General features: G+C 38.9%; 1 protein-coding gene across 2 annotated transcripts in view; it reads right to left on the reverse strand.

Annotated features, from left to right (window-relative positions):
* Nucleotides 1–1359: 1359 nt before the first annotated feature.
* The window catches only part of fam184b (family with sequence similarity 184 member B), an 81721-nt gene continuing 66487 nt past the window's right edge, over nt 1360–16593 (reverse strand). For both annotated transcript variants that reach the window (XM_039751547.1, XM_039751546.1), the window contains exons 13-18: nt 12491–12675; nt 12032–12166; nt 10706–10823; nt 9122–9226; nt 4982–5184; nt 1360–2021 (exon numbers count right to left, since the gene is read on the reverse strand). In XM_039751547.1, coding sequence (XP_039607481.1) covers nt 1931–2021; nt 4982–5184; nt 9122–9226; nt 10706–10823; nt 12032–12166; nt 12491–12675 — 837 coding nt within the window. In that variant the 3' untranslated portion in view covers nt 1360–1930. The remainder of the gene's footprint in view (nt 2022–4981; nt 5185–9121; nt 9227–10705; nt 10824–12031; nt 12167–12490; nt 12676–16593) is intronic.

Raw genomic sequence — 16593 nt, forward strand, 5'->3', positions numbered from 1 at the left:
ATGTACTCAATCAATTGCTCCTTGTAGAACTGTTTGTACTTATAAGTACAATCACCCCACTGTAAACTTGCACTATAGTTATAATTATAATGTATTTACATATGATGACGATATCATTTTTAAGGTGAAATGCAGCAAAATATGTTTGTTAAATTATACACATAAAACTTTAAATTCATTTAAATAATCTATATTCTTCACTGGGAGTGTCGTTAAGGATAGAATAATTAAACATGTACTACGAAGATATTTCAATGTTCTTTAAACGTTTTGAAGAATCGGCGCTAAGCTTACAGGTGGCTCAACTTCTATTACAGAGCTGATTGTGTGGCGATCGGTTACTTAGGGAAAGAAAAGCACTGACTGCAGTGACGGCCACGCCAATATATATTGAATATAACACAGAAAGAGAAAATAACAACATAGCTAAAAATTATATATTTCGGCAAACGTTAAATGCTTGTGTCATGAGCACCCTGAGTACTGCTGCAATAAATTATTTAATCGAAGTGAAACTCATGTTTAATAGCGTGCTTTAACTCCTATCATCATGAAAATGATATCACGTATACATCTCGGTATTTTAGTTATTCAGAGAGCTGTAATATCACGAATGTAATGGATTCTGTGTGCAGTAGAAGGAAGAGAGCCGGTTTAAGAAGCAAGTAGTGATTCACACACATAGGCACATAGAATATCAAATACAAAACAAAGCATTCAACGTGCCACTTTAATTACGATGTGATTTGAGAAACTGGTTAATTAAACGATTTTAAGATGAAGTTTATGATGTTCTACTTTAATGACAAAATAAACTACGTGATTAAAGTGGAAATGTCGAGATTGAAGTTGACATTTTGTGCTTTTTCCCCACCGTGCCTTTTTTCTCTGTACCCTAATAAGCTTTCATATGACACTCAGACAGTGGGCTACAACTCGGCTTCTCACGGCGACTTTGATATGTGACTTCTTTTTTATTTCTGGCACTGTGCAATTTTGTGAATGTGAGCTTTCAAGTTTCTCCAACACGCTATGTCACTCGATCAACTTCCTTTTGTTGATTATACCACGGTTTATTTGAACAAATAGTATGTTTTTCCTTTGCCTCCACTTGGTATTCGCTGAAATTCTTATATTTTCCCCCGTGCTTTTCCCATTGTCTTTTCACAGAAGGCTGAGCTTAAGGGCGATTTATATTGATTTGCATATTCAAAGAGGCGTAATTCTGGGAGGATTTGGGGTGTTACATAATGCGTGTGCACGAGCGTTAGTTTTCACGCTGATCAGGATTTATGTAGCGGAAGAACTTGGAAGTAGGAGTACGCACAGATTCCTGCATCTGGATTTTTCTGTGCGTAAGCACATTTCGGCTTTTGTGCTTACGCCATGTTATAGTGCGAGTTCAACGCACAGCGTTATACATGAGGCCCCCGGTGTTTGATTTGTAGCTTTGGTCCCATTGCAGTCCAAGCCATCTGTAAATCCGGCATGAAGGCTCGAGTACCCCCTAGAAGGGCAGTCGGCCAGCTCTGTTACAGCAATATGCCATCTCCCGTCACTACGTCGTGCACATCATTTTTGTACCTTAGAGTACAGACGAGGACTTTGCCAGCTTCACTAAACAGTTCCCCTTCCGTTTATTTACTTTTTTGACATTTTAATATCAGTAAGAAAATAAATGCATTTGATACTAATTATATATGGCAGATGAAACTTAACCTAAAAACAAAAATCTTTTTTAAAGCATAACACAATAAATACAACCGCTTGAAGAACACTGAAACTCTGGCATTTAAAAAAAAATACTGAAATGAGTTCATTTAAAAACAAAGCATCCTGTTTTCCAGCAGGTAAGTGATAGGCACTCTTGGGATTTTCGCTTTCTTAGCAGTTCCTAACTGTATTTTTAAGCACAGAAAATATTTTTTTCTTAAAATGAGAAATATTTGGTAAACCATTCTTGGCGCTGAGGGTCTTGAACGTCTCCTTCACTCTCCATGTTTGCTCCTTCTGCAAATTTACTGAAATGAACACAGAAAACCAAATTGATGTTTGTTACAAAGTGTTTTAGAATCGAAATTATTCAAAGCATTATGTACACGATCGGTCAAAAGTTTTAGAACATCTCAGTTTTTTTTCAAATTTAATCAGTTGAAACGCAATGAATGACCTAACGTGGTGAAAAGGTAAGCAGTAATGTACCAAATTAAAGTTTAGGTTAGCAAAAACTGAAAAAAGGAAATGTCAGAATATTACAAACAGGCCTTCTTCATTCTTCAGAGGGTGTAGTAACGCAGTCTGTTCCAACTCCGCTTTAAGACACACAGAGGGTTCTTAAGTAATCAACAAAAGTTGGGACACCCGTGTAAATTGTTTGCTTCAACTCACACGGCTTAATTTACTTTAATTGCTGCACATCTGTAAGTTGTAACCTATTAGTTGTTCCCAGAAGAAGACCCATTTCTAATATTCTAAGATTTCCTTTTTCATTTTTTACTAAACTAAACTTTAAATTTAAACCTCTGGTAGTTTACTGCTTACATTTTCATCATTCATTTCAATTCAACTGATTAAATTTGAAGAAAAACTGAGGTGTTCGAAACTGTTTGCCTGGTAGTCTAACTAGGCAGTAATCCATCAAACCCTCAATTTACTTTGCCTTTGGGCTATTTTATAGATGAATCCATTAGCCAATTATTCTGTTTTTAACTGCAAAGCAATAAACTTAGAGAAAAAGTTCAAGTTAAAGAGTGAAAGAGTCCACAAATCCACTGGTGACATTACGAAACAAAGGCCTAAACACGCCGCAGTGCTGACAAGCAAACGGACTGCCAGTCTGCCTGGTACAGTGGACATCAAAGGACTCGCTGCTGTGTACTTAAATTTGCTGTTCTCAAGCGTATTAATCATGCTGATAACTTGGATTTTTCTTGAGGCCATTAGTTTGTAGTCTTCTCCTCGAGTTCACATTTTTAAGGTAGTGTAAAATGTAATATTTTCCCACTGAACAGAATGCAAATCAAGCTTTTATCCTACAACCGCTATGTACAGTAGGCGGGTAGTCAGAGAGTATCAACATGGTATGCCCGTCTGTCAAAGTTAAATAAGTTTGGATTCTTCAAGTTTGAATTATTTCTTCACAATTATGGTATTTATTCGTTTTCTATATAAAATTGTCCTAAAATCAAGTGTGTTTTATAAATGTAAAAAATACTTTGTTTGTTCTTGTATCTTACAATGGGACTCTATGGAAACCTTACATCCATATGACATGGGGTTCCACAGAATTCATCCGCATCTTGACTGTGGGTGTAAAATAAGTGTATCTATTTTGCTTTACAAAGGTAAAAAAGCAAAAAAGAAAACCACTGCTGTCAGATTCAGCCATTCTAAAAGGAAACCAGCCTCATGTCTTTGCCAACTTTCCCATTCATCTTAATCTGCGGTACTATTGCTCACTCTTCTCTGTAGCCAACTAGACAATAACAACAGAATAAATCACACTTTTGATTGCATATATTCTTACACTATAGGGAACATATTGCCTGATCTGGCTGGATTGATAAAGTACGTGTATGAGAGACTACTGAGCAGGAGTAGCAGACAATGAAGTGACAAGAACTGAACAGACATTATTGCCATGCATCCAGTGCCTGATTGGGAGAAAGCCATATTGGTATGTAGCGCTCCACTTCAAGCCCTGCATCTATCCATCCATCCATCTTCCTAAGTCACTTATCCAAGGTAGGGTCGCAGTCCAGCTGGATCCTATCCCAGCAAGCATTGGACGCAAGGCAGGAACAGCCCTTTGAAAGGGTGCCAGTCTATCACAGAGCAGGCACACAATATACGGCAGGTTTAATCAGGCTGAAGTACAGGAGGTCCAGTAGAGAAGTTTTGACGTAGGTAGAGTGGGCTGTCATTCCTGCTTCATAGAGTTTGTATAATTTTACAGATTGACTGGCACCAATAAATTTACTCAGCAAGAGTGACTCAAAATGCATTACAAAAAATCGATTAATGTTCCAGTCTGCTGCTCTATGGTACACTGTCATTTTCTGAGGGCAGGACCTGACACAGCAAAAATGGCATGTCTCTTTAAAACAAAGATTTTTATTAAAATATCCTGTGGTGTAATCAGTTCAGTTCAGATGTATAGTATTGTTATGTGTACAAAGTATGACGAAACTCCTATTTTCACTACGCTGCCACTTGACGTACACATACATATAATAGGGAGGGAAAAGAGTTCAGCCTTGCTTTGTCATAACTCTACAGTCACTGCAAACATCCAAATGTGCAACTAACGTATCCTTACCTCTAGAAAATAGGACCAAAAATCTGTGTTGAAATGATTCACAAGGACGCCTCATAAACACGAAAGGCATGTTTTCTTAAATTGAAACCTTTGCCACTTCAAAGTGGATGTGTCTGGTAGGTTTTAATGCTATTTTAATCACATATGGATGCTAGGATCCATAGAGCTCTATTGTAAGCTAACAGAGAGAGAGAGAGAGGTTAGCAGCACGTGCTGATATAGCCTATTGCCACACCAAACCACATGACAAATCAACTCGGGACCCCTGATTAAGATCCGAGGGCAGCCATGCAATGGGTGACACCTCAGCACCACATTAGTTCAGATGGACTGGAACTGTGTGAGGGTTTTTATGGTGGCTGCAGTGCCAATTCTGCCACCAACCCCCAGGTTTTTTCCTGCAGGTTGTAGGGCCTGGTTCCGAGCTACTAGAACGGACAAAATATGTTTAACATTTACTAAAAAAAAAAAAAAACCTAACACAGTTTTATGGGGCAAATTAATATATATCATGATTGTGAAGAAATAACTTTGGCTTGAAAAATACTAAATTTATCCTTCAAGTTCTGCTTATTTACTACTGGAGATATTATACTTTAATCCCACAACCTTTTATTTGAGTAATCAAATCTGAGAACTGTATGCAATTTTAAAAAGCCTCACCCTGCAGGAGGTTGTGGCTCTGGCATGTAGGCTTGAGGACTGATTGGCACCACCATACTGTTTCTGTGGTCAGGAAACATTGACCTTTCTGTGTGTGGAGACTGCTTGCCTGACTGTGGCTCACATGTCTTGAAGCTCTTTTCATAACACCTTAAGTTTGGAACGCTGATGACACGTGGTGGTATTTCCTCCATTTTCTTTTTCTACAAGAAAAAAAATAAGCATATTGTGATATGCATATACATAATATTATGTAGAAATAAAATAACAGACTTCACCATAAGGTGCTCTGAGAAAACCTCATGATAAGTTTGATGTAATTTGGCAATCCACCTTCCTGAATGGCTACAAAAGCTTTGGAATTTCACAACAAGGATTTCTGGCTCAAAGTTGCTTCTTCTGTGGTGGGCTGGCACCCTGCCCGGGGTTTGTTTCCTGCCTTGCGCCCTGTGTTGGCTGGGATTGGCTCCAGCAGACCCCCGTGACCCTGTAGATAGGATATAGCGGGTTGGATAGTGGATGGATGGAAGTTGCTTATTGGTTTGGATTGAACACAACTCTATTTGTTTGATCCCGCCACACAATTTTTTGTGAAAATAACAGTCCTGCTATTTGGCACAAGTCTTGACCTTAGGTCTGAGCCAATTTCTATGGCTAAGGTCTGGTATGCCTAATCTGTCCCACTCCTCTGATTGCCATTGGGTCAACTGGCCACCACCAGGCCTGGCCCAGGGAGTACGCCATGGTGTTTCTGTCCTAGACAATGATAACTTTGATTTGATCCCAACTATCTTGAGGCTCAGTTATGGATTGTTGTTTATCTAGTCACTCCCTTAAACCAGTGTGCTCTGGCCTGTTCTAAAAGAAGCATATACAGTATCTCCAGATTTACCGCGGCAAGAAATTGTAAATTCCGCGGCATGTTTTTTAAAATTCCACGGCGTACTGCGGCACAGCAAATGCAGTACCAGAACTCCATAAGACTAATTCGTAACCCAAGGAAAATAAATTCAATTTTTCTTATTCTTAATCCTTAATAATAATCAATCATAATTCGTAATACTAATAAAATAGGTATATCAAAGCGTTCACATCCGCACATTTTAATCCACAGATCTGCTTTAGGCAAACGATGCTGAAACATATGTAGGCATAATATTATTTTCAACAAACTATCGAATAATGTTTCTAAAGTTATTGTTTATTTACTGTTGAAGAAAACGGCACTGTCAGAGTGTTCATAATTGGCTAGCAGTGAACAGATACAAATTCAAGTTCAGCTCTCAGCTAATTAAGTTTACCAGTACTTTGCAGCAACGCTGACAGCTTCATTAACTGGACTGTAGCTCCACTGTGTTCGATTTCAGTAGCAACGAACGAGATATTAATAAGATGATGTAATAGGCTAAAGAAAGAACTTAAAGAAGTAATCAAAACTAGTCATACTAATATCAATATGCTTCAAATGGTGAGATTTCATTCAAATTTGGTATTTTCCACGGCAGTTAGGTTAATTCCACGGCGTGAAGTTTTACTGCTGCAAAACCCTAAATTTTGCGGGCCACGGTAAATCATAGGACCTGCAGATAACATACAGTATTCATGGATCATACAAACATACAAGTCCGCCACAGTATAACATCTAAACCCAGGACTTTAGTCCTGCAAGGCAATAATGCTAGTCAGTGTGCCTTGGGTGTAATCTTAATGCCAATCAGAAAAAAAAAGTTCTAAAAGGTATGTGCAGAATTAGGAAAGTTTTTAGTTAAACACTAAAACAAAAATTACAAATAATAGTGGAAGTTTAATGTAAACTAACATTCAATGCTTTTACACAGAGTTACTAGGAATGAGGAAAACAGAGAAAAAACACAGATAAGGGAAGCGAATGGAGAGGATATCTGACCAGCATTGCTTTTGGCTAACTCAAGAATGGAGATATCATTGCCCATTTGTAATCCTTGACATAAAATGAAACAAACATGAAAACTTGCATTGATGTGTATTCAATTTTAGCAAATTGTGTTACCATGAGGCTATCAAAAAACGGATAATCACCCGATCACAAAGGTGTACTCGAAGTTTCAAGATGGTTGAACAACGAAAGGAAAATATAACACTGAAGTTCAGGAGCCACCTCTGTCCAATAATTTATTGTGCAGTGTTAAGTGTTATATGGGCTACTGTAAGCTTACGCCAGATTTTGGTAACATCAGGAACTAAAACAAGGCTAACTGTACTTCAATTAAAAAAACTGTAGGAGGAATTGTTTGTGCATTAATGACCTTACAGGTATGACAGATTTGCAGATAACAAAGGTGACGGATGTTACTGCTGAAGTGATTATGACACTTGTTTCTTTTCCTTGTGCTAATTTTCAGTTTGGATCTTTTTCAACACTATACTGGGCAGAACAAACATTTTTGTTATTTTACTATATGAAATGTTTATCAAATCATCATAGTTTCGTACATGTTGCCTGTAGTCCAGCACAAAACAAAACAAAGCAGGTTCAAATGCAAAACTATTGTGTTTTGTGCGATACTCAGTTTTAATGGAAAAAATGGTTACAAAAGTACTGGACTGCAGACAAAGTGCAAGGACCTACTGACAGTGTTAGCCAAACATTTCATATAATAATCTGAAAAATTGCATATTCATTTAAAAAAAGAATGTAGAGCAATGCCTCAAGAACAGGCCTGACATCTGCAGGAAGACATAGCTGAAACTAATCAGTGACCAAGATTTCCGTACAACCTCAATGAGGTGTTCAGTGGTTGCACATGCAGGGCAGGAAGCTTCAGAAAACCTGTAATGAACACAACGCAGGCTTAGCAAGGTTCCTGGTGCTAGATGAAAAATAACATTTGAGGCCAAGTGACAACAACTGTATACACCATCACCTCTTGTCCAAAGCTCAGTGGCCCATCCATCCATCCATCCATTTTCTAAACCGCTGAATCTGAATAGGGTCACGGGGGTCTGCTGGAGCCAATCCCAGGGCACAAGGCAGGAACCAATCCTGGGCAGGGTGCCAACCCACCGCAGGACACACACAAACACACCCACCACACACTAGGGCCAATTCAGAATTGCCAATTCACCTAACCTGCATGTCTTTGGATTGTGGGAGGAAACCGGAGTGCCCGGAGGAAACCCACGCAGACACGGGGAGAACATGCAAACTCCACGCAGGGAGGACCCGGGAAGCGAACCCGAGTCCCCTAACTGCGAGGCAGCAGTACTACCACTGCGTCACCGTGCCGCCTTAGCTCAGTGGCCTTTCTTTGTTTTTGTTCATGACTAGGGGGCTCCTAGGGTTTGGTTTACTGGATATACAATTTAAAGAGATTGTTATTTTCATGGGATTTGTAACATATGCATTATTTTCACTTTTACTTTTGTAAAAACAATACTTGTCCTTTATTTCTGGCCCCGGGCTTTATTTCTCTTTCTCACAGGACGTATAACGCTGGTCGCGTTGTGAAGGGGGTGGGCTGAACGCACACTAAGGAGATGCTGTTGGATCATGTTGTTTTGCTGCTGCTGCTAGCGAGCTGCATGTTCTGTTTGTTGCGCTGTGCGTCGATCATTTAAAAGCCTGTACAGCAGCTGTCCTTTTGCCACTTTGTGTCTCTGCCGCTCGCGTTGTGAAAGGGTGGGGGCTGAACACACACTAAGGAGAACTGGTCGGATCATCTGCTGGCTTGATGCTGCTGCTGGCGAGCTGCGTGTTCTGCTTGTCGCTTGTCATTGTTTTAAAAGCTGGGAGCACATGATGTCTGTCTGCCAAAAGCATTCCAACAACTGCTAGGTTAGATGTCCTTGAACTTGTTTTAAATGTTTTCTCACTGCCTTGTCTCGCGTGACGTTAAAGTGTCTCTTGCGGGACATCAAATTGTCTTCCGAGAATATCATGTCTTGTCTCCCTAGTCTCCCTCCCAAGATTTTTTTTTATAATAGAGAGATTATAAAGTGTTTTGTCAAATTAAAAGATTAGAAAAACAGTGGATTAGTAAGAAGAAGACATGGTTATACAATAAGGTTAAATTGACAACGTATTTTAGGATTTCCACAACAGTAATCATATTCCTTTTGTTATCGTTATATGTAATTAAGCTAAAAGTTATAGAGGTTTACCTTTAATGTTGGTGTTAGGCTGCCTGCACGTGATCTGGTTTCATAGCCTCTTACATTACTGCTCTCACTGTTTAAAGAAGAGTGTTGCTGAAACCTGAGGTCTTCCTAAAATAAAGTTTAAAAGAAGCACAATTATTTAGCACATTTTTTGAATGACACAAAGAATGCACACTAAAATATCAAACAGTCAGGGACCTGTGTCATCACAAAGCTTTAAATTGCAGTTTGTGTGTTACTGTGGAGTGTTAGCAGTTGTGTCTGACACATCTAAATAAATTCATTGTCACTTTGCTAAATGACAAAAAAATGCCCATCTGACTGTAAAGTTGCAGATCAATGCCCATATTTATCAAGTGCCTTAGAATTACTCCTAGGAGTTGCACTAAAACTCTGAGTACGATAAGAATTTGTTCAACCCCAGAGTAGAACATAGGAAGATGTTACACAGTGTCCTACACGCATTTCCATCTAGTTGAGAATGATGATATCATGATTTTACGAGCTGCAAAATAGCAGTCATGGCGATGTTTTACAGTGTTCTGATACCAACGCTAAGGCTTCACCACAAAGATAATAATAATACTAATATTCAGAATAGTAGGAGAAGAACAAGAAGGAAAACATAAGGTAGGATACTGCGCTTAGCTGCATATAATTCTTACAACATCAAGAATAATACTGTAATAAGCACCAAAATGGGCAGATCAAGACGCACACATACTGAATGTAAGGTAAGCCTGATAAAAGCCATGTTTATTTAACAATGAATGAAAAATCCACAATGTGATAAAGAATCACTAACAAGCCGTATAATTTAATACCAAATTTCATTATCTGCTGGGCCTGGCTTTTAATTGCAAAACTGAATGGAAAGAAAATCCTTTATCCAAGGTGACTTAAACCATTTAAGATTGTGACAACTGATTACATTTCTTTTGTCTTTCCAATTCCAACACAGCCAAGTGAACTGACGTGCTCATGGTCACACAGTGTAAAGTAGTAGGATTGGGGCCTACAACCTCAGGGCTTGAAGTCTAAAGCCTTAAACACAACACCGCACTCCCTGTGAATAATATTAGCCCTTAAGCCTACAAATATTGTGTTATTTGTTAGTTACATAGTACTTCTGATACACCCGATTAGGAAACAGTACAATAACAATAAGGCCCATTATCTTTTGTAAGCCAGGTAACATAGTTAGCTTAGTATACAACAGTGATTAATAGTTCAATTAAATGATCTGTAACTTAAATACCATTGTCTGACGCCTGATCATTTTTGCGTTTATACTTTGAAGGACCCTAATTAGGACAACAATCATAGAAAATTCAGGAAAGACTGTTTTGAATGTCGAGCCATTTCTGAGTTTTTGTTGTTCATTTTAGATACGGAGTTCCCAGGATAGGGAGTTTTTGATAGCATGGCATTCTGTCTCTCAATGTTAATTCATTTTTGAAAATTCTAAATTTAAGAGTAGACCTATAGGATATATTTTGAATGTAAAGATTATTACTGAAAAAGTTTGCTTCATTATGGCTACAGTACAGATGTTTTTATTAATAGTTGAGTCAATGCAGTGCTCACCACAAGCATTTTTAAAACTTGCTCTCTCTCATTTAGTTTATCCTGAAGTTTTCCTATGACCTGCAGATCCCCAAGTCTGGACTCACTCCTTTTGAGTTTTTCTTCCTTTTCTTTAATCCTAAAAACATGAAACAAATGCAGTTCAGATACTAAACCACCCACAAGGACATAAAGTCAAATTGCACAATACAAATGTGAACCATTTCATTTTTGGTTCACTTGCTGTCAGCTGTGATTAATATGAAGCACATTCGCTGCTTGATACTTATCCATGGGGTTGAACAAAGAAGTTCAAGCATGACTAAAACCAAATTGATCCATTATTTTGGTAGAAAAAAAAACCTGCAATGGAGCTCTTCATCCCTGTTCTATAGTAATAACCTGAAATAATGATTAATGACATACTATCTAAAATTATATACAGTATATTCTACAGTAAATTATAATAAGATTTCCTTCCTCTCTATTTAAATGGTCAGATTTTCCTGTCTATCTATCTATTCTAAACTACAATGGGGAGATCCAGCCGCCCCAACCCTAACACAGACGCTAGGCACAAGTGTAGCACACCACACTTTTTATTTATAAGCAGGAAGTGTTTTCCCCTCGCTCCTCACAGCAACTCAGTACAAAGTATCAAGCACACCAATACACTGTTCCTTTTCTTTCTGTCCTTTCCACTTCCTCTCCTCCACTGGCAAACCCAATATAGCTGGGCTTTGCTGTCTCTGCAGCTCCCCCTAGTGACGCCCACGGAAACCAACAGGGCTGCATCAGACTCCAACTCATAGCTTGCCCTGCAGGAATCCGTGGTGCCGCAGCTACCCAGGGGGCTGCGCTCTAGCGTTCCAGGGAAGGTAGTGTCTTGTGGATTCTCTTTCCCCAGTATCTTCCATCCAGCTGCTGTCCCACCTGGGTAATGGCCGTGGCCGTCTATCTATCTATCTATCTATCTATCTATCTATCTATCTATCTATCTATCTATCTATCTATCTATCTATCTATCTATCTATCTATCTACAGTATCTATCTATCTATCTTATATAGTGTCTGTCGATCATGACATTTACTTGTACTTCTAATACATCACAATTAATAGAAATGCTTTGAATGACAAGATGATAAATGAAGCTCCTTGTGTAAAAACATCTTTATGTATTTTAATCATCAAAATGTCAAATATTTAATTAAAATAACAACCATATCAATTTTGCAAAAGTAACCTGTTGAGGTAATTTATTATTTGTGCTTTAGTACTCATGTCCCATGTTTAATCACTACATTTTTTTACCCACACAAAAGCAATACAATATGAATATACAGTACTCTGTTTCCAATGATACTATTTTTGCTTGAAGACGTGTCTGATGAGTGCTAAAATCAGTCACAATACTCTGAATCTCTTTTCGATGTTCCTGTTTCAGACTCTCCAGAATCACATGATGTCTGTCTTCTAATGACCTACAGAAATACAGCATTTTTTAACCTGTCATAGATTCCAAGTTTAGAACAAAAGATCATTTTTAAACAGTAGTGAGTGGTATTGCTCAAAATAGCAGCGTTTTATTGTTTATTGTTAAAGCTTAGATTTAAAAGAATGACTTAGTATAAAGCAATTATCATTTAAAAAGTAGGAAAACAAGTCTATAAAAGTCTATTAAATACTCTAATTTAGTTATATTGTACTTTGAAGAAGTGAAGAAAAGTGAAGAAAAATATACATCTCATGATTTTCACTACATTGCTTCAAAATCTTGTTTTTTATTGGAAAGTTTTCTTATTCACCTCCTTTGCTGTTCTTCTGATATATGGAGCTGAAGGGTTTGCTGTCTCCTGAGTTCCAGTTCAGAATAAACAGAATCAAGTTGAACCTTCAAGTTTTCATTTTCCTTTCTCAGAGTAAGTACCTCATTCTGGCATCCTTCTAACTGGCTGTGTAGCGATTTCATTTGATCCTGCAGGTTTATATCCTGTGGCAAGGTAAAATATTTCCATTGCTTATTCATGCAGAATATGAAAGTTAGACAGGATGGTGGGATTTAATAGGTAGTTCATGGCCTAGGCTCTACTGTCTTTTAGTCTGGGCAATTTAGAGAGATATTTAAGACGTCATATGTAAAGGGAAATTTGTCTGGGCATCTACAGGAGTATATGAATATGATAGGAATTAGACAGACACACAGAAAAATGAGTGACCACTTTATTAACAAATAGTAAGCTGCCCTATTTAAAGTACAGGTACTCCTCACTTTAAGACCTATTTGCTTAACGACCACTCGCACTTACGACCAATCGAGTTTCGACCTGCAATTCGGGGAACCCCCTTTCTCAGCTTGACTGTCGGTCAGTGGCGAATGGTGACATGTGCACTGAGCATATTATAGGCTTGCTATGCGCTTTTTCAGTCAGTTTCGTTCCTACAAGCAAACACTGTGTAACCTTGTTTTTTTTACATATTTGTAACCCCAAAATAGTACAGATGTCGACAAAAAGAAAAAGTATGGCATCATCTGGAGAAATTGTTAAGAAACGAAGGAAAACTATCAACCTTGAAATAAAAATTAAAATCATACAAGACTACGAAGCTGGTAAAATGGTTAAAGAAATAGCATGTGACTTGGCACATTCGACAATTTCAACGATTTTAAAGGATAAAGTTATAGTGAAAGAGGCGGTGAAATCATTGACAGGATTTAAAGCCATAATAACTAGGCAGCGAAAAGGTCTTATTAATGAGATTGAGAAATTATTGCTGATCTGGTTTGACAACCAGATGCAAAATAATATGCCGATAAGCCTTTTAATAATTCAAGCTAAGGCACGCAGTATCTTTGAGACTTTGAAGGCACATGAAGGCGAAAACTTTACAGAATCATTTACAGCAAACCATGGATGGTTTCAATGGTTTAGGCGGAGATTCAACCTGCATAACTGGAGAATCAGCGGTGAGGCAGCAAGCGCGGATGTAGAAGCAGCAGAAATATTTGTTGACGAATTGGATGGAATAATTAAAAAAAGGCAGCTACTGCCCAGAACAGATATTCAATGTGGATGAAACCGGGCTTTGGTGGAAGCAAATGCCTGAAAGCTCCTATATACACAAAGAAGCTAAGGCAGTGCCCGGTTTCAAGGCTTTTAAAGACAGGATCACGTTGTTGTTGGGACGGAATGCCGCTGGGTTCAAGTTAAAGCCTTTCCTGGTCTATCGCTCCGAAAACCCACGTGCATTAAAGAACATTAGTAAAAACAGTCTGCCCGTTTACTATTGTGCAAATAAAAAGGCATGGATGACGCAATCTTTTATTTTAAGATTGGTTTTTGAACTGCTTCATACCCTCAGCATTATTGTTTGGAAATGGGAGTTCCTTTTAAAATTATTCTCCTGCTTGATAATGCTCCAGGCCACCCCCAGCATCTTGATGATCTACACCCAGACGTAAAGGTAGTGTATCTTCCTAAAAACACAACTGCTGTCCTACAGCCAATGGATCAGGGCGCTATAGCTATGTTCAAAGCGTTTTTTTGCACGACTTTTCCAAAGCTGTAGCAGCAACAGAAAATGATGTAGTAACCCTTTGTGATTTTTGGAAATCGTACAGTATTTTAGATTGCATTAAAAAAATTAAATCAGCTTGGGACGAAGTGACAGATAAGTGTATGCAAGGCATATGGAAAAAATGCATAAAAAGTTTTGATCCTATATTCCCGGCGCAAGCTCCTCGCTTATCGACCAATTCGCTTAACGTAGGAACGGAACTCAGCCGTAAAGTGAGGAGTACCTGTACAGCAGATGGGTGCTGGTCCATATCAACTCTAAAGTGTCCAGTACATATTACAAAGTAACCAGTGCTGGATCTCTACTCTGAAAATCTTGTTCCATCTCATCTCTCAGATGTTTGGCTGCATTGAAATTCGATTACTGTGGGGGCCACTTAATTAAGCTTAGTTTACAGAAGTCCAAATTAAAGTTTCTCTTTTATTTTATATATATATATATATATATATATATATATATATATATATATATATATATATATATATATATATATATATATATATATTGTGGCATATGGCCAGTCGTTTATCCTGGCCAATACCCCCAGGCCGCCACATGGAGCCCTCCCTGCAGCATGGAGGTGCCCCGAAGACCAGCAGGGAATCCTGGACAATGGAGTTTTTATCCACAGCCCTGCCTGATATCAAGGGGGCCACTAGAGGACGCTGCAGGGAAGAACAAAGACTATTGGCCCTACGCCCCGGAAATACGTCCGAGTCACATGGACAAGAGGAATGACTTTTTATCTGACCTGGAAGTGATAGGAGATCACATGGACTGGGGATTGGAAACACTTCCAGGTCAGGGACTCCCGGAAAGGAACTGTGGGAACTCCTAGACGGCGAGCTGAGCTAGAGTCGGGAGAGGGATGAAGCTCCCAGGAGAAGAGTAGAGGCGGCTAAAGACTGTGATAAGAAGGTTTATTGGGAGATTTATTGCTGAGTGCATTGTGTGGTGTTTTGGACTTTATTATTGTGAATAAACGTGTGACTTTTTATAAAGATGTGGTCTCCGACTGGTGGTGTCCGGGCAAGTCTCACAATGTGGCAGAAAAGTAATGAGACTGGCAACACTGCAAGCGATCTGGCAACCTTGCACTGTTGTCCTTGATAGAGCACGTGTATCAGTACCCTCCCATAGCTCAGTGCGAGTTTCAACTCCTTCCGTTAACTACGTGATTTTTGTGACTGCTATTAGCAAAGTTGTGTTTTTGGTTGTGCGTCTTGCAAAATGGAACAGCAGAATTTGGAGCAACGCTGTGCCATTAAACGGCAAGTGTGACGTTTGAAAAGTTAAAACAGGCCTATGGGGAACATTCTTTATCCCAAGCTCAAGTTTTTCGCTGGCACAAATCATTTTTGGAAGGCAGAAAACACGTTGAAGATGAACACCGTTCAGGGAGGACTTCAACTTCGAAAACCAATGAAAACATCGAACGTGTGAACAATCTTGTGAGATCAGACCGTCGTTTAACATTAAGAATGTTGAGTGAACAATTAAATTTGAACAGATTTACCGTTCATCAAATTTTGACTGAACATTTGCACATGTGAAAGGTCTGTGCCAAAATGGTGCCGAAAAACTGCCCTCTCCGTAACAGAATTTTTGATCTCAAAAGGCATTCCTGTGGTTCCCCAGCCCCCTTATTCACCTGACCTCAGTCCGTGTGACTTTTTTCTTTTTCCTAAACTGAAAAATGTCCTCAAAGGACGTCATTTCGGGACTTTAGAAAACATCCAAAAGAGTGTAACGGACATGCTGAAGACCATACTGGTTGAAGACTTCCAGCGCTGCTACCAACTGTGGGAACAACGTCTCCATCATTGTGTAGCAGCCCAAGGGAACTACTTTGAAGGGGATAACATTGATGTTTGAAAAAAAATAAAAACTTTGGTAACTAAAAAATCAGTCTCATTACTTTTCTGCCACACCTCGTATATATATACAGACAAATAAATGCTTATTTTGGTGAGAGAGGGGGTTTGTTTCTGTGCAAATCAAATTTGTGCTCTTTTGTGTGTTTCTTTTTAAGATTCTGGTATGTTTGACTGCGGTGGGCTGGCACCCTGCCCGGGGTTTGTTCCTGCCTTGCGCCCTGTGCTGGCTTGGATTGGCTCCAGCAGACCCCTGTGATCCTGTGTTATATATATAGCGGGTTGGAAAATGGAAGGATGGTATGTTTGCATTTACCAGCCATATAATACCTTTGGTTTATAAAAAAAATACTGTAGCAAAATGGGAGAAACTGAACGCTTCCACTGGCAGAGGACTTATTCTATAATCAAACCATTATCTATGCATGTCCTGTTTGCAGAGGTGGTGTGGAGACTGG

The sequence above is a fragment of the Polypterus senegalus genome, chromosome 4 (genome assembly GCF_016835505.1).
Source record: "Polypterus senegalus isolate Bchr_013 chromosome 4, ASM1683550v1, whole genome shotgun sequence".
NCBI classification, from domain to species: Eukaryota; Metazoa; Chordata; class Cladistia; order Polypteriformes; family Polypteridae; genus Polypterus; species Polypterus senegalus.